The sequence below is a fragment of the Apus apus genome, chromosome 15 (assembly GCF_020740795.1).
Source record: "Apus apus isolate bApuApu2 chromosome 15, bApuApu2.pri.cur, whole genome shotgun sequence".
NCBI lineage: Eukaryota > Metazoa > Chordata > Aves > Apodiformes > Apodidae > Apus > Apus apus.
In genome coordinates, this window is record NC_067296.1 from 7,201,002 (window position 1) to 7,219,570 (window position 18,569).

At 44.0% G+C, this 18,569-nt stretch overlaps 1 protein-coding gene across 4 annotated transcripts in view; it reads left to right on the forward strand.

Moving 5' to 3' along the window:
- LOC127390990 (somatomedin-B and thrombospondin type-1 domain-containing protein-like) overlaps positions 1-18,569 on the forward strand; it is a 50,233-nt gene that overhangs the window by 22,539 nt on the left and 9,125 nt on the right. For 2 of the 4 annotated variants that reach the window (XM_051633229.1, XM_051633226.1), the window contains one exon: positions 1,269-1,445. In XM_051633229.1, the coding sequence (XP_051489189.1) occupies positions 1,269-1,445 (177 nt within the window). Of the gene's footprint in view, positions 1-1,268; positions 1,446-6,072; positions 7,610-18,569 lie in introns of those variants that run through there. The other 2 variants (XM_051633227.1, XM_051633228.1) reach the window with 2 other exon arrangements.

Sequence of the window (18,569 nt, forward strand, 5' to 3'; positions counted from 1 at the left end):
TGGCATTTCACTAGAACCAGGTGCTGCTCTCCCCTCAGCCACAGCTGTTAGCTGCAGTGCTGCTGAAGACTGTGGGTTTGCCTTGATCTAAGGCCACCAGAAGACTGAAATTCAGCTCTTCATCCATGGCATTGTTGCTTTTTAAGGTTGTGGGAGCAAAAAGCCAAAGACCATTCACTTCAGCTCTTCCTAATATAGAATCTGGTGCAGTTTGCACTTTTTTACATAACTGGGGTAAATTCTTAGGGACGGTTTGCTATCTTGTTGCGTGGGTAGCACACCTCTCCCATTTGAGCCCCCCTTGGTTGTAGCATTGCCTGTTTTCCCCTGCAGCTCTGTTGCACAGCACAGGTACAGGCATCCATCCCCCTCACTTAAGTGTCTGAGGGAAAGAGCATCTGTTCACCCTAAGCCTCCCTTGGACTCCTCGTTAGTCAAGTCTTCTCCCTGTAAAATTCAAAAAAAGCTTTGTTGCACCTGTATTTATTCTTGCTCTCTTTCCCTCAGATAAGACAAGGAAACAAACTGCTGACATAGTTCAGTGAGCTATTGAAAGTGTTTGGAAATCCCCAAAATGGGGATGGCTGATGCAGAACCAGTCTAGACTAGATCCCAGTTCTGTACTGTGTTTATAGACAACTACTGAACTTTCTTGGTTCTGCCCTCCAAAAAAGGCCACTGTTTTTGGCCTTTCCTCTCAGGTTTGGTTAAAATCAGAAGCATGGGAAAGTCTCAGCGGGGCAGAAGTGATGTGTCAGTCTTGTAGTCCTTCCCCCTGTCTTTTAGAAGGAAGATCATCACAAGGAAAACCTTTACAGGCCAGATCTTAGCTCCTGTAGCAAGTTGCTCTACAAAACCCATTGTAAGTAAGTGAGAGTAGATGATAGAGTAAGTGTGGTTCAGCAGATGGATACCAGACTTGGAATCAGAATCCCCATGGGTTTTTGTTTTTTATTTTTTAATTGAGTCAAATGCTTGAGTAATCTGTGTCTGTTTGTGAAAACAGATGCCAGTAATAGCTGATATTTTTTGCTATGTCAGTCGAAAACACCAGCAGAGTAGTTTTATTCCCCATTTAACCTTGACAAATGCAGGTACACCACATGTTCTGGTTTTTATGACCTTGGGTGTGGTTTGTTTCTTGTTTGTTTGCTTTTTATTTTTCTTAATTAGTAATCTATGGTCACCCAGTTTAGTCTGGCTCTTCCAGTCCCATAGAGGGCTCTAATCTGGCCATTGAGCTAACCAACTTTCTTGTTTGGTTGCAGGTACTGTGTTGAATTCCAGCTTGTGGCCATCACGCCGGGCTGCTTGCACAGCCACCACCCCTACACTCACTGGATGCAGTATCTCAGGGAGGGCCACATTGTCTGCGTGGAGTGTCAGCACCCAGCTTTAGACTCCAGAAGTCTGCATTGTTCTGGGGATGGAAGTGAAAGCAAAAAGTAAGAGTTTTAGGTTTTGTTTTCATGTTAAATTTTTCATTCTTCTGCTTGATCTGAGTGTCCCAGTTCCATAGTGCACTGCATGCAGCTCTCTGGAGCACTCTACATATATTAACTGGTCTTTGTTGTGTATCTTGAGTTACCTGTAGAGGTGAAATGACCTGGTGAAGCTCACATATTAAACCAGTGGTAGGGGCAGGACTGAACTGTGGGAGTACTTGCACTTAGTCTGCTGAGTCTCAGTGGCTTCTAAGTGGCAGAGATGTGGAGGGTTTTGTTTGTTTTAGAGACACTCCAGCCATGCATCTAAGGTTAACAGTTCTGTCAGATGTCAAATAAAACCTTACCTGGTTTTGATTGTACAAGTGACCCTTTATGAGTATTTCTGGCAGCTGGCTTAGGGGGAACTTGGGGTATGTGCTGGCATCTGAGGCTGGATGGAAGTACTGTTAAATATTTGCACTTTCAGCATCCTTTCTCTGGAAAGCTGCAGAAGCTTTGGGGTTATTGATAGGGACCACCCAAGCTGTGCAAATTGGGCAGACTCCAGCAAAGATGAAGGGAGTGGCTTGAAGCAGCAAAACACATCTGTGGCAGAGCCAGCGACAGAGGAGTCCAGCTCCCAAGTCTTTGCTGTGGTCACTGGAGGCACAGCTTCTGCACTGCTTTCATCCTGGTACTCTTAACCCTGTTGTTGGTTGATTAAAGGCATCCTCTGAAACTGGTTAGTAGCCCTGCCTGAGAAAATCATTGTCCATCAGTGCTGGGCAAGGGTGTTTTTAAAACTAATATAGATGTTGAAATAAGCATATTAATTTGAATTAGAAACTCTAAACTTGGATTGTCAGGTTTCAAGCAGCCAATGTATTGCACTACCAAGACTACCAATAATGGCCTTTTCTGGCACAGGTTTTCTCAGGCTTTTTGTAAGAGGAATTCCTGTTAAAGTATTTTCCTTACCTGCCTCAGCTTGTTATGTACAAAGGTTCCAAAAACTTCTAGATAAAGAAGAAAAAAATCTTAACTGGTGTGGCCAGGAGTAGCTCTTACTTGCGTTTAACATGTAAGTGATTATAAAAGCTGAAGGTAATGTTATTTTACTAAAACTCTGGAGCCAGACAAACATCAGATTAAGCAAAATAAAAAAAATGTATTCAGGAATTCATTTCCTCATTGGGTTGCAAAAAGAGGGGGACATTTTCATTAGCCTGATCTGGTGAACAGCACTGTATTTGGAATGGAAGAACAAAGAAAATGGGACTGCGTCCTTTAGGAATGATAATCTCAACAGATGGTTTGAATCCATCCCAGTAGAGCAGAGCCTAGAAGTTGTTTCCAGAGTCTTGCTGGTGGTCTGTAAGATGAACTGGTGGGTCTGTTTCATTATAAGCATGTGAAAGCCATCAGGGAAGCCAGCTTTTAACACAGTGAGCTTCTACCCCTCCAGCACTACTGCCTATAATGTCAAATGAAGTCCTCTCTGTGGCACTTTCTAGGCAAGTATGTGCCAAGCTGAGGTACTGTGTATGTTCATTTGGATTCATAGCCAGGGTGCTAATGTAGGCCTGGAGGACAGGCAGGGCTGGCCTGGGCAGTGGACAAAGCTGGACAAAACGTAGGCCTGGGCTGTCTACAAAAGGTAATGGAGATGCACGTTAAACCTCCCTGACTCAGCAGTGCTGGGCAGCTTTGTCAGAGATGGATGTGTGACTGGCACCTGGAACACAAGTGATGTCTCTGGTCTGCTGTGTCCTCATCCTGTGTGCATGTGTGTGAATCCTTACATTTCAGAGGGACTTTTTTGATAACTCCCATGTATCCTTCCCTCCAGGGCATGGTCTGGTGTTCTTTATCACTCACTGATATTAGCGCAGTGGGTCAAGGAGATTGTTGTCCGGGGCTCGGTATCTTGCTTGACTTGATACCAGAATCTCAAGTGCAAGTGTTTACTATAGGCATTCTTTAGATGAACAGAGCTACCCCCTAATTTGTTTCCAGAAGTAATATACTATTTATATTAGGTGGCATGGAGGAAAAAACTGACCTTCATGTGTCCTGATTGATCTCTGAGAAGAAACTGGGCTGTTGGTGGGGTCTGCCATTGAGTGGGGTGAGGGAAATGTCTGTGAAAACGCTCCTGCTTTCTGTTTGAGTGAGTGGCCATATCTGAGCATGCAGTCTTGTGAGGGAGCAGTGCTCTGAGGGGGCTGCGCTGAACTCCTCAGGCTGGGATTCCATGTGGAGGGCATAATGCTTGTAAAGAAGAGTGGAAGAAGATGGGAAAGCAACTGCTGCCCTGAGAAAGAGGATGGTGGGAGGTCAAAGCTGATGCCAGAGCCTGGAATGCAGCATCTGTTGAGTTGCCAAGGTCTACTCACAGCTCTCTGGCTCTATACTTGGTTCACCCTCATTTTGAATTGTTGCTGGTGTAACTCTGCCAGGACACAAGGTCAGTTTGTGGTGACCTCAGAGCAGTGGTTACTTGGGCTGACCAGTGCCATTGTGTGCTGGCTGGGATCTCTGGGGCTGTGGCTGTGTGGGAGAGCTGCTGTGGCTGTGTGGGGAAGCGGCAGAGCTGCTGCTGTCCCACCCATGCTGTGCCTGCACTTTGCTTCTCACCCTGTCAGTTCAGCAGCTTGTGCCAGCATTTAGTTCCCTGAGATATTGTTCCAGGAGTGACTCTCAGGAAGGAAAACATCTGACAGAGTTTAAAATAAACTCAGCAATGCTGGTATATTTTGATGAGTATTTCCTAATATCTTCTTGTGGCTAAGTAGAGTCTGGTTTATTAATGCTTCAAGTTAAAGTGAGATGCTTGTTATCTGTGCCTTCTACCTGTCTTCCACTCAGTAGAAGATTCTAGTTAATTTTAACTCCTGATGTGCAAGCTCAGGAGGTTTCCCAAAGTCCTTGATTTAGGACCAGATCTGTGGCCATCAGGTGAGGATAAATAGGATAATCTAGCTTACATCGGCTTCGTTCTTCTAGAAGGTTATGGGATAAACAAGTCGGAGCATCAAGCTGGGAAACTGATCTGTTAATTTTGAGTTGTCTTCTGAAGACCTACAAATAAAGCACAGACTTGACATCTATAAAATTGTTACTCAGCCTATGTCTAGAAGGAGCAACTGCTTTTCATCATCTGGAGCAAGATGTGGTGGTTGTAGCACATAAATGTCCAGACTGCAGCAGTTTATGCCCATGCTTATGGGGTGGAGGGAGAGAGAAGATGGATGGACTTGATTTATAGCTAAGTCAGTATTTACCTTTCCCACCAGCAAGAAGAGAGTAAGCAAGTTTAGCTTCTGTGTTTAAGGACTAAAGCCTTTTAAAGGTAAAGCTGCAGCCCAGAGTTTTGAAGGGTATGGGAGTGCTCTGCGCACAGCCTGCTTTATCTGGGATCTTAATCCTCCTTGTGCAGAATCTGGTATCTTGAAATTACTCCAAGCTGAAATAAAAATACAGTGAAGCCTTTTCCAACCATGTGTGATGCATAAAACCCTGCTCTGGAGCATGACATCTCATTAAACCAAGGGCAGGGTTATCTTTGTGGAGCTGGAGCAATAATTCCAGTTTCCACAGAGCTGTAAAACAAGCAGAAGTCAGGGGTTTGTGGGGCTATTCTGTGGGCAGCCCTCTGCACAGGGCAAGAGTTGATCCAGTTGTGGAATTTATGCTTCTGCAAAGGTCAGGGCTGGGACACTCTGTGAGGAATTCCTTAAACCACTATATGCTAAAATGCTAAGAACTGTGAAGGGGCATGGTACTATAGCTAAATTTCAGTTTCTGTAATTGTCAGGTCAGCATTGCTTGTGCAGCTGTTGATGGTTAAAAAATGGCTTGTGGATGTGCTGGGTTGTTTTCACAGGATATTTCTCTGTTCAGTTCTGGTCAATTTGGTCTGCTTGGAAGGTGGACTGCTTGGGGAAAGGTGTTGGTTGTTTGGGTTTTTTTTGGTTCCCCACTGAAGAGACCTGTAAGTATGCTTGTTCCAACACTTGTGGGTCTGGTACTTCCAACCAGCTGTCATCCAGAACAGCTCTTAGGCAGAAAAGCTTAGGCAAGTGTCCCTCTGGTGTGTTTATCCAGAGATGTTCATGTCCCTGCACCTGCTCACAAAGACGTGCTGTGTATCTTGTGCTAGGTACTTACTCAGCATCTCACTGGCTGTGGGTGGCAATAGAGCTCTGCCTACTGAGAGGGAGCATGGTCTTATAAGGACAACTGAAGAAGGAGGTGTTTTGCCCACCTTGCAACCTGTCAAGTGTTTCAATACAGAAGTTATGGGGATGACAGTGTGCTTTGTGAGTTGTTGCATGCAATGCTGGGCACCTAAAGGGATTGTTTCTATGAATTCTTTTGCACTTAATATCTACTGTAAGTGCTGAACTGGGTTCTTCCACTTCAGTGTTCCTGACTGACTGTGGCTTTACTTCACACTGTTATAATCCTATGGGGGTCACTGTGATTGCTGCTTCTTTACAGCAGAAGAAAGACAGAATTTGGACTGTAGAGTAAAAGTCCACGTTAGCAAACTAAATGGGATTTACTGAGTGACTGTAGAAGTGACTGCTCTGTAGCTGAAGTGCAGCACATTAACTTTCTCCCTCTTATGATTGTGTTTCAGGAATCAGCTGTTGCACTGGCAGGCGGTAGGGAACCCTCAATGCAAGGGAACCTGGAAGAGAATTCGCCAGCTGAACACTTGCTCTTGTCCCTCTGTTCACAGCTTCTTGTTCATCTAACTTCTGACAGTCTCAGCAAGCAAGTGCTGTGATGGCTTGTCTGGCACCAATGTGTAGTAGGAACCACAATCAAAGCAATGACTTCTCCATATCAGAGGCTGTGCCACTTCATTTCAAGAGGTTGCTGTCTGCACTGGGGCATCCTGAATTGTAGAATCATTTTGGTTGGAAAAGAGCTATACGATCAAGTCCAACAGTTAACACAGGACTGCCAAGTCCACCGCTAAACCATGTCCTTAAGCACCACATCTGTGTGTCTTCTAAATACCTCCAGGGATGGTGACTCGAGTTCCCTGGGCAGCCTGTTTCAGTGCCTGACAACCCTTTCAGTGAAGACATCTTTCCTAATATGCAATCTAAACACCCCGTGCCACAACTTGAGGCTGTTTCCTCTTGTTCTATCACTTGTAACTTGGGATAAGAGACTGACTCCCACCTTGCTCCAAACTCTTTTCAGGGAGTTGCAGAGAGCAAGGTCTCCCCTCAGCTTCCTTTTCTCCAGGCTAAACTCCCATTTCCCTTAGCCACTCCTCATCAGACTTGTGGTCCAGACCCTTTCCCAGCTTCATTGCCCTTCTCTGGACATGCTTAAGAACTTCAATGTCCTTCTTGTAGTGAGGGGGCCAAAACTGAACACAGTATTCAAGGTGTGGCTATTTCTGATACAAGCTGGGATGTTGTTGACCTTCTTGGCCACTTGGGCACATTGCTGGTTTACACTGATTATTGACCAATATCCCCAGGTCAGAGCATGGAGCATGGCCTTGCTCCATGGCACCAGGTCTTCAAGTCAGGCACAAGAAGCCAACCCACAAGCGGAGACAGCTTGGCACAGAGACTTCCCCTGACTCCTATGGTCAGGAGAAAGTGGCAGCCAGCACCTCCTGCCTTCCTTGTCAGGCTCAGGGCTTGTAAAGGGCAACTTTCCAGTCTTGGGTGGCAAGGACATGGCTACACCCTCTGCTCATCAGTATACTTTTCCATAAATTAACTCAAGTGCTTTATTTTCATGGCAATGACACTTGTTCTTGGATGCTTCCCGCTTGTGCTTATGTATCTTTTCCTTTTGTTGTCACCCTTCCTGGTCTCATAATTTTATATCGATCCTCAGCCTCACAGAGGCTTCATCTTGCACTGCTGAGGTAATGGCAAAACTTAGAAATGAGCCTGTTCAAATCTGTGAGAATAGAAGGTACCAGGGATAAGTGGGCCCTTGGACATCAAGTTTCAAGGGGCATGTCTCAGTTGCCCCAAAATGTAGTGCAATCCTGGGGCTCTAAATAGGAAGTCATCCCAGCTGTACCTGAAAGACTAGCCTTGTGTTTTGGACTGGAAAATATTGGAAATATTTTCTTTATATTTTGAGTATTTACATTCATACTTTTCTATAAATTAAAATAAAGGAGGCTGGAGACATGCTCCCAGTGTGTATCTGATGAATCTGTAAAGTCCCATCTCTTTAGTGCCTGAACCTGCCTAATTTGTTCCAGTCAATCTTTCCACTGATTCCTCTGCATCAGCAGGTAAGGCTGGAGGAAAAGTTGCTGCTGTCCAGTGCCAGAACTACTCAGGATTTACAGGTGGAAATCCAGCACCATGACCTGCCACTATGCCAATGAGGATATGATATTTCTTTTAATACACACATACTTCTGGATCTACTTAAAGAAAACTGCAGAAAGGACTTGCATTTTGTGGCAGAGCCCTGTGGGCATCCAGGTAATTCTGTTTGTCAAAACCCAGGTGAGGGGCTGGGTGTGACTTCAGAAGAGAGTTTTAATGCTCATGTCTGACTCTAGTCTAGATTTGGGTCATGAAGCCCACCTAGTGAGTGTGTTGAGGGTCTTTAATGGAAACAAGAAAGGGCACTCAGATACATGCTCAAGATGTTCAGAGGTGTGTGTCGGATGGTGGTTAGAGGTCTGAAAGTGCCTGATGCCACTTGGCCAGGACAATGGGGATTTGAGAGCAAGGCTCTGCTTTTCATTCTGTGTTACAAGCTGTCTCTGTGGATTAATGACTTATGGTGGGGTGACCTCATCTCAGAGTAGCAAGATTTTAAAAAGAAAGAGCTTGTGCTTTACTGTCTGACTTATTCTGTAACTGACTTGTGGCCTGTTGGGAGTACTCACTGGTTTGTGAGCAGAAGGATGTGATCCTCAGAGGGATGACTTGAGGATAAAGAACTAGAGTGCATAATTTTGGTTTCTGCAGTGAGGAAGCCAGTTCGTTTTCCTGGTGGAGATATGTAATCATTGTAGCATTTAGTCATTGGAAGGTTTTCTTTTTCATGCAGAAGTCCCATGTTGGGCTACAGGACTGTAAAGAGGCAGCTGGTCATTTCAGGAGTAGAATGGAGCCAGCTGTTGGAAACGTGTTTAATTTTCAAAATCTACCTGAACTTTTGACAACATGAAGCCCTGCTCTTACCAGGTATTTTCAGAACTGAGTACTGTGGCTATAAAGGATGCATTTTTTATATAAATAAGACTTAAAAAACGTAGTCTTCCACAAGTTGTGTTCACCCCAGTGCCCCTCTCTTACAACATCAGAGTCCATCAGGTAGGAAATGACCATATTCCAAAGTTATAAATGATAGCATAAAGTGGGAAAAGCCTTTATTGTCATAAATGATGTGGCACCTTAATTGCAGTCCCTTTAATTTACTGAGTGCTTAGATGTTACTTGTACTATATTTGTGTGTAAGACTTTTATTAAATTTTCATAGGACTTGTTTTCACATATTTAATCCTGTCATGAATTCATTTGGTTGTGAACCTTTCAGGGTGGCAGACTACCCTCCTGCTTTCTCTTGAGAGAAAGTGAGCCTTAACAGAGGATCTTACGAAGATAGTTTATCCTATTCTGGCAGAAACTGTAGAAAACTAGCCAGTTTCTATATCAATTTGATGTGTGGCAAGTTTACAGAATCAGTCTCTTAAGTGAGTGAAGGTAGCTGTGGAGAATTGAGAAGTTTGAGGAATAGGCTGCTCAGAAGTAGTATTTTGAGTCAGATCACTACAGAATATGGGCTTCATTATATTGACAGTACAAACAAATCCAGTTGGTAAATTCCTGGGGAAAAGGAGGAGAGATGTAAGTGTGTGTGTGAGAGGGAGAGCAAGAGTGAGCCTTTTAAGTAGAAGATAATGAAGCTGTCAGATCACTTTTGTCGCAAATGAAGATTAGCTCATGGTGTAGACACATACTGCCTGTTTCCCTCTAGGGGCTTTTTCAGCATCCATCATAATAATCTCCATATTTTCTACTGCCTGATTTTTGGGAAAGATAGGACTATTGGAAATCCAAGGCAAAATACTCCTGAAAAATGGCTTTGTACAGTAAACAAGCAAGGCAGCCTCACATTGAGGAGAGGCTGTTCCCTGAGGATGACAGCTGTTCCCATAGCAACTCTAAAACCCTTTCACCATTGGGTATCAACAGGAGAACATCTCCCACAGCAAGTACATGAAGCTAGGAGCTTAGTCCTCATCTTCCATAAATCATCCTGTTGGGCACTAATAATGACGACCTGCCGGTTGTGCACGTGCAGCTCCACCTTCTAGGCACCAGCCTGGCTCCAGATGAAAGGAAGTGCAAATAAAGACAAAGCACCAGTGAGTTGGATTTATGTAAAAGGAAAATTAAGCTCGACTGATGTTCCTTCACTTCACTCTGCTCTCCAGCTGAGGATCTCAATTTTTAATGATGAAAAGCCAAGCAAAAAACCCAGGCTGTTCTACAAACTGCTGAAGAAGCCATGTGATTTTCTCTGTTGTAGAGAAATCTTTCATCATCATGGGATGGAGAAAGGGGGAAGCCCTGGCAGAATTCTGCTTTTCTTCATCCTAACTCTGTAGTGTCCAGCCTGTGATTCAAGCATTTTCTGCATTTAAAACAGAAGGTGGTAAAAGGCCATTTTTTTTTTTTTACCATGGGATCTTTATTAGGCCCATCAGATCTCTGAGTGTCATGATATGTGGGGTTGCAGTCATCTTAATGTGTGAGCATCTGCTTCCTTTCTTAAGGAAAATGCCTTTGTGCATTTGGAAAAAAGAGATAAAATATGTCCAGAAAGCTGAGGAGCCAAAGGGAAAGAAAAAGAACAACAACAAGTAACTTTCTTAAGTAGCCTGGTTGTTTTAAGGACAGACTATTTTTTATTCTGCTCAGTGGCCAGTGGAGTTGAGCACATTCTACTTGAATGGTAGGAGTTAGCAGTGCTTCTGCATAAATGAGACTATTCTGTTATCTTTAGCTCTTCAAACCTATTTTTTCCCTTTAATTTTGAGTACTTTGAGTCTTTACATATTTAGATCATGGACTCATTTTTTTTCCTTTCTTTTTTTTCCCCTGGGTTTTGGTTTGTTGGGGTTTTATTTTTGTGAGGAAGTTTTGATTTGGTTTTTTTTAAGTCTTTTCCAGTTTTAACATTAGTTGCTTGGTGATAGTCATGATACTGCAAGTGGAGGAGTAGAGGTGAGAAAGGAGAGGAGAGTCAGAACCAGCAGAGATTATTCTGTTCTGCAGATATGTCTCCTGCAGCTTCAAACTAGAAACCCAAAATATTAGTGAGAAACTTTTTTCCCCCCTCCTTTTTAAACACTCTGGTTCTGCTATTCTCAACACGAGTGAAAAACACTCACTTATAAAAACTATTCTGTGTAACTCTGTATGACTGCAAATGACCACCTTTCTAAATCCACAGGGACATGCAGGGCCTCCAGCCTGGTGCCTCCAGTGGCACTTGTCCTGTGACACGTGCACTCACTGTGACACTCGTGGGACTGAGACAGGCATTCAGGACAGTGATTGGCTGCATCTTGTAAACATCTTTAATTGATATTGGAAAGGGAGAAATGTGAAACTATGGTGCAGTTAGTCCATGTCTGCTGATAAATATCACAGTTCTACTCTTTTTTTAATGAGTTCAGGCACAGGGTGTGACCCCATGCTCCTCTAAAGCCATGGGTTCCACACTGCAAAGGAGATGCAAGGTTCCTTTTTGTCACCATTCCCCAGTCCTCAAGGCTGAAGAATTGCCCCTGTGCTGGGACCTGTGCAGAGGTCAGCATTGCTCTGTTTCTGTGTGTTGGTTATTTTGCTGTTACTCCCTGTGCTCAGTGCTTGTTTTACTTGAGCTCTGTTATGGCCTTTCCATACTACTAATTGTATGCTCTTGAATTCCTGGAAGGGTGTTGCAGGGTGATGCCAGCTCTAATGGGCTTTCACCTTCCTCCACTTTCATAACAATCCTCAGACTAATTAACCAATTCTTGATTTATTCCTTGCTCCATGTTTCAGCCATTAACAGGGGGAGCAGAAGCTGTCTGAAAAATGGTTGCTGCTCAGCTCATTCTGCTGGTGGTGAAAGCTGGCACTGCTCTGGGTGGCTTAATCCTGAGTCTTTCTGCTCACCCACAGGTGAATTTGATCTGTGAATGCTCAGAGCTCCTGTTTGAGAGCACCAAGTGCAACTGGTCATCTTGCCCCTGTGAGTGTGAGTCTCTGGTGGGCTCCCCTGAAGCAGCACCATGACCCAGTTCAACATCCTGGCTGCTGAGGCAAATGGTGGGATGTAGGGGAGCATCTCCAGGGAACAGTCATTGATGGTGCTAGAAGGATACTAGCTGGAGAAACTGGGTTTCTCTAATGTGACAACAGGATGCTGTTACTTTTCCTTTCTCTGTTGTAACTCTGGCAGCTCAATCCAATATGGAAGCAGATCTTTGAAATGTTTTAACAAGGAGAGTGGCTTAAGGCTTGATTTCAATTTAAGGGCATAGATGAGTGAGCAGTTTCACAACTGGTGCTCAGGCACGATATGAGTTGCCTCACCCACCTCTCCCCCTCAGCTCCCTGCCAGGGGCATTGACTGTGCTCAGTTTGGCACAGCAGTGTGAAAACACAGCCTGTCAATGATGGAAAGAGCCCATCACGAGTAGATATGAAATCCCACAGCCATGGAGCTTGTGTTCAGCCTGGCTTTCCCCCTTTGGTTTGTCTGGGTTCATGTGCTGAGCTCCTCTGTGTGCTGCACTCTTGATGGTAATGTCATCTGCCCAGTTTAGGAACAAAGTCATAAGTCATTCATCTTTTTAAGGCAGAAAAAAAATTTAAAATATTTCCAAGAAAAGCACCACTGTTTATTATGCTGGCTAAGCTGGAAAGTCTTAGTTACAGCGTGTACTGAGGACTGACAGCCAACCCCAGAAGACATACGCACACGAGCCCCCAGGGCACAGCCACCACCCAGGGCTTGTGTGCAGGGGAGGCAAAAGTGTTGCCTCTTTTCCCTCTAACAACCACAGAAATGGAAAAGGAGCTGTGTTGTGAGAAAGGGAGAGCATTCTGGGCAGTGGAGGGAATATCAGGGCTTTATGCAGGAATAAATTCTAAAAACGAAATTACCATCAGCTGGGAGTTGCAGTCTTCTCTGCACAAAATAACCCTTTATAGCCACAAGCCTGCTATCGACATGGGTCCATGAAATATTAACACTTCCGATGTAAGACACAATTTTTTTCATCATCTCCAGAGCTATCTGGCTGCTGGGAGAGACACCCTGACAGGGGCAGGGAGCTGTTGGCAGGCCAGAGAAACCTCCCTGGCAGGCTACCACCCTGTGAGACACAGTTTGATAAGAAAAAGGCAGGAAAAAAAAAAAGTCATGGAAAAGAATCTGCGAAATTTCCATCTTCTGCCACAGAAGAATGGAGTGTGAACTGTGGGACCTGGTGAACATAAACATCTCAGCTTCCAAAAACCAGTTAAGCTTTTGCCTTCAAACAGCAAATGTCTAAACAGAGAAGGAAGTATATAAGCTAGCCCAGCCAGCCCCAGCAGTGCCCCTCTGTGCGTCAGTGTCTTCATTGCCCATGGACGCTGCTTCCTTATATGAGCATTTTCCTTGAAAATACTATATACTTGGAGAACACAGAGGCAGATCAGTTTTGTGTCCTATAAAACAATGTTCATGCCTCCTTTCTTACTCCAGTTTGTTTTAATAATCTGTTATTTTAATAATCCAATAGATCTTTACCTGTTTCTAGTTTTTGAAGGCCTCAGTTTTAATGAATAACACTTTGAACCTAATGAGAATGTCTAGAACAGTTCTGAAGTGCAGTTTCCTTGATTTTAACAGGATTGACTACACTTGTAACGTTAACCATCTAGCAGGGATCAACAGAAGCACAGGTCTGTCTTTGACAGCATCTCCCATGCATACAGCCCAGCTGGTGGCAGCTCAGAGGTCAAGGCAGATGCCCTTCCTAAGGGGTCAGAGGTAATTAACTCCAACCTAGTTCAGTTTTTAATTTAAGTGGTCTCTGTGTGCCTGTGATAGTTCAAAATGTATATTGCTCTTAATCCATAAAGTAGTGGGCAGAATTTACTGTGCACTTCTCATATAATGTATGGAGCAGCTGTCTTTCAAGTCAGGAGTAAACTTGACATAAGAAGGATCCAGCAGGGCACGGGCTGGTGGCATAGGGCATCTCCCAGTCTGTCCCCACCTGTCTGTGCAGCTGTATTTATATTTCTTGTGGCTGCTATCATGATAGCAGTGTTTCAGAAGTAGCTGTAATTTGGGCTTGTTTATAATGTGGATGGGCTTTTCTTTCTATCTTAAAGTGCAAATGATCTCCAGAGTTGGTACTGCTCGCTGGGAATGACAGCCCTACCTGGATGGTTTGAGGGTTCCCCAATACAGAACTTCTGCATGAGCCCTAAGCTTCACTGAGCAGCATCTGGTCATAAGTAGTCAAGGGAATTAATTCCTTCAGTTAGTCAGAAGTGTCACAGGGAGTGCTGGGCAGTGTCCTCTGCCCACCAGGTGATGGGGAGGAATGGTGCCTGGCTGGGACTGGCAGGCAGGGAAGGGCAGGAGCAGGGAGAGGAGGTGCTCTGCTAATAGGTAGCAAAAGTGCTTGTTAAAGTTATACATCTCCAAATGCACTTCTGTCCAGCATTTCAAACACCCAGAAATGGCTTCCAAAGCAACCACACTGGAATTGTTGCTACATTTATGTGTTGGAAATGGTTTATTAAACAGCTGTAATTGTGCAAATGCAATGGCAAATATGTTTGCTTTATGGCAGTACATTTCAGTAGGAATGGCTTAATGACTATATTGAAGTCGTTTATTGGGAAGTGTGGAAGTCATGCAATTAGGCAAATGCATTTTCCAGGATTATGATAATCCAGTTTTTTCTACATCCTGTTTGCCTACAATGGATTTATTCAGTCCTGTGCACCTTTGGTAAGAAGTGGGTAGATGTAGCATGATTACATGTTTTCTGTCTAGCTTCTGGATGTGCCAAAGCAGTTTTCTAGTTTTCCCTCTGTTTGGAAGTCGGTGATGTCCGAGGAGGCTGCAGATGGATACATGATGAGGCCAGTAGTGTCCACCCTGGACTCACAACGGGTCTGGAAGGAAGTGAAATCCAGATCCACAAAAGACTTGAGGTTCCTAAGATAAGAGAGAAATGTCAATTATGGAAGGTTTTTGTCAGCATGGCTCCATCACCAGTTGATCAAAGGTGAGAGGGAAGGGTAGTCAGAGGTGATTTAACATCCCAAACTGAAATCACACACACTTGCTCTCAAATCTCTGTCCTTTGAGCTCAAACAGAGGGAAATCAAAAGCAGCTCTTAAATCAGCTCATGTTCAGTCTCCTCCTTGACCTCTGTTATAGGGGGAAATGGCAAAGCTTAATAAGGAAAATCACTTTACACAAGATCCTGGGCCTGTAGATAACTATGTTATAATTGACTGTGTTAATTTGTGTGCCTGTTTTGCTCCTTTTTAAAATCTTTGCATCTATTAATTATTGCAGAACAGTTCTTACTGATAACTCCCTGGCAGTTTGCACTGCTGTTCCAAAATTATAAAATGATATAGCTGGCAGAACGGGTACAGACATGTACACTTAATTGGTTTTTTGCAGAAGGAAATTACATAGTATAATAATATGCCTAGGGTGCCATGGGAAGTGCAATATCTTATTGCTTTAGTAAGTAGGATTGGGAGAATATGAGCTCTGGATTATAAATTGTCTCGGAATTTATCCAAAGTTGCAGAGGGTTTCAAATCCCTGTCACTGAGCCCTGGCAACACAACCTTGTTGCTGTGAGGACAACTCTTGGGTTTTTTCCCCCCAGTTCATTCACTTAGCTAACAGGTTTAACTTTAGAGTCCCAAGGTTGCTGGTCTGGTTGGGTGCTCTCTGCCTGAAGCTGCAGGAGTCACACGATTGTAAAACAAGTGGCGAGTCATGGTGGCCATTGAGAGGGGAGTTGGGAAAATCCAAAGCTTTGCTGGGGGAGCAGAGCACTTGTGTTTCTCACCTCTTTTTTTTTTAGGAAGGAGGATTGGGTAGAAGTCACTGAGGAGGATTTTCTAAGCGAGAAGGGATGGTGAGAATGAATGTATTTAATTTTCTTCTAAATCCAATCTTGGATCAACTTGAAAGGTGTTACACAACCTGGGTAGTTTTGGTGTCCTGTGAACACTTTTCTTAAATACAAGCATGAACAACTTGAAGGAAATTTGAAGGATAAATGGAGATTGAAAGTTTATTTCTAGCAAGAACTATTTCCTTTGAAAAGAACAGCTCCTCCCCCAAAAAGCTGGAGTAGCAAATCTTGATTGTTGCTACCTGCCGCCTTAGCTGGTAATGTCAATAATTTGGTATCAGCCTCACTTTGATCTCTCACAAGTGCTGCAAGCTGCAGCACAGCAGAGAGACTCTGATTCCTGGTTCAACTCCTGGCCTCCCGCATGCCCCTGAGGCTGCAGCTCTTCTCCACTTCATCTTCTCAGCTGCCAAAGGGGGGTTTTAAACTTTACCATTTTTGCGAAGTGCTCTGAGTCCCTCAGTGAGATGCTCTGGATGCAGCAGCGTGATCATTTCTGTGTGGATATCCAGTGTGCAATCTCCTCCCACTGGCCTCCACTAAGCTCATTAAAGCTCTGGTTTTATGACTTGGGGATTTGTAATTTTGTTGTTGTTGTTGCTGCTACTGCTGGGTTTTTGTTTTTGTTTTGGTTTTTGTTGTGTTTTTTTCATCACTACTTACAATTAAAATGACAGCTCTTGTACTAGTGTGTCAAAACAGCATGGTTGAGGCAGAAAAGTACTGGGAAGAACACCTGTAATCAGATAACAACAATTCATATTTAACTGGGTGGATGGTAGGTCCTAGATCTATCTGGCTCATGGTGAAGTTTCCTCAAGGACATGGTGTTAAGAGTTTTACATAACTGTTGAGGCCCCACGGCTTGGGGATTCTGATGGAAACTATTCAATGCACAGTTTCTGTCATCATGTCAAGAGCTGTAGCTGGGGAGCTCTGAACCCTGGCAAATGTTTTCAGACTTATTTTTGAGAAGCTGTACAAAAAAAGAAATATAAAGGAGATGATTTTGAAGATCAGTTGAACCCTGCAGCTTGTTTGGAAATTGTTTCCAGGAGTCCCAGCTATTTGTTCCTCAGTCTCTTGGCATCACAAAGCCAGGTACACTAAACCTGAGGGTATCTCAGTGGAGAGGAATCCTGTACAAGAACTCTGGATTAATAGCAATATTTTTATATTGCCTTAAATAAACTTTCATTTTTGACCAGAGCTTTGTAGTTCATTACATTGGCATGTTACAGCAGTATTTATTTGCAGTGCTGTGCAATCTTACAATAATAATATTTGATGGTGCTTAAGATGAAAAGGCTTGGGTTTCAAGAGCTGAAAGGATTTCTAGCTGGAAGCCCTCCAGTGCTCAGATATCATATAGCACAAACCTGAGCTAACAGTTCATTTTCCAATAACATTTCCTAGGGCTGAAGCTACTGACCTTTGTGAGAAGACCCCTGGAGCAGGTAGCCCAGTGTGGCAGCTTCTGTGTTCTTGTGGTATTTTACTTTGGAGACAGTATTTTCTCATGTATATACATATGAATGAAATATTTTATTTAAATCCTCCTGATTGGTAAATCTGTGTAATTTAAGTGAAAAAGAGGAGTCAGTAGGTGGGGTGGGGGTTGTTCTTGACACACATGCTGCCCTCTGAAGGTCACTGAAATGGGAGTTTGGTCCTGGAGTGCAAAAGCTGGAGTAGTGCAGTGGCTGCAGGAGGATGCTTTGGGCAATCTGAGTGCTGCTAGGAGGATCTCTGCCAGAAAGGAGATGAGTATATATGGCACACTTGTAAACTGCTAAGAGAAATTAGTGGATGGGAGGGGAAAGAGAAGGGAGGAGGTGGGGCTGCCTTTTTCTCCTGCACTCTCATGCAGTGGAGGGCTGATGACTGGGAGCTATTGAAATGCTTATAATTGTCTCATTACGGACAGAAAATGTAATTAAATGGGACAGCAAGCAATCTTTCTCCAAATTCAAAACACTGCAGTCTATCTTTGAAAGCAATCTTGGCTATTAGCACAGGTGGTAATGTCCCAGCAATTGAACCTAATCTAATTTTGGTGTCAAACTGCTAAGGAGGAAAAATGAGTTCCCTTCCAGATGCCACCTGACACAACCACTGTGTGTCTGCAGGGAGAAATGGGAGCTTGAGCAGTGCGTGGAGCTCAGATGGGACAGGGGGCACAGGCAGCCTGAATTTGGGAGCACTTGAGCATGGGTGGGTACTCACCAAGCAGATCTTTGCCAGATCTGTTCCCCCTGGTGCTGTTTCCCTGCAATGGAGCTATGCTGGGGACACGGAGCAGCACACGATGCCGTCTGCAGATGGCATCGGCTGTACTGTGTTTGCTGGAGATGAGCAGTTCAGCCAAGTGCTCTCTGGGACAATGAGCAAATCACTCACATCTTGGTCTTGTTTTGCTTAGATGTTAAAGCAACTCCATGTCCTGGGAAAAAGGATGTTCCTTGAATTTGTCAGCAAAGTTGAGATGAGTGTGAGAGACAGCTGGGTGAAAACATGCCCCCGCAGTGTTGTGATTTCCCTCTTGCTGGGGCAGGGGTGGCTTCAAACAGCTGTGTCCCTCCTGCAGAAGTGAGCAGTGAGCAGCCTAGGTAGGTGCAGAGGTAGTCCAGCACAGAGCTCTTTGGTGCTCTTCAAGCCTTTCAGAAAGACTTTCAATTCTTCAGTGTCCTGAAATTCTAAGAATTTTAGTTTCACATTCCTCAGGCATTGTGAGGTTGAACAGAACAGTTTTGGTGAAGTAACCAAAAAGCCTTCAACCCTTGGTGGATTTTCTTTGAAAGAAAATCTAGAAAACTCTCTTCTCTTCCTCTACTGTTCATTTCTGTGTGTTGCTTTTCTTCTGGGATCAAAAGCAGAGGAGCTGAAATGCAGCTCATGCCATGGGAACTGGAGTTGTTCAGTTACTGCAGGTAAAAGAAGTCTCTCTGCCTCTGTCCCTGTG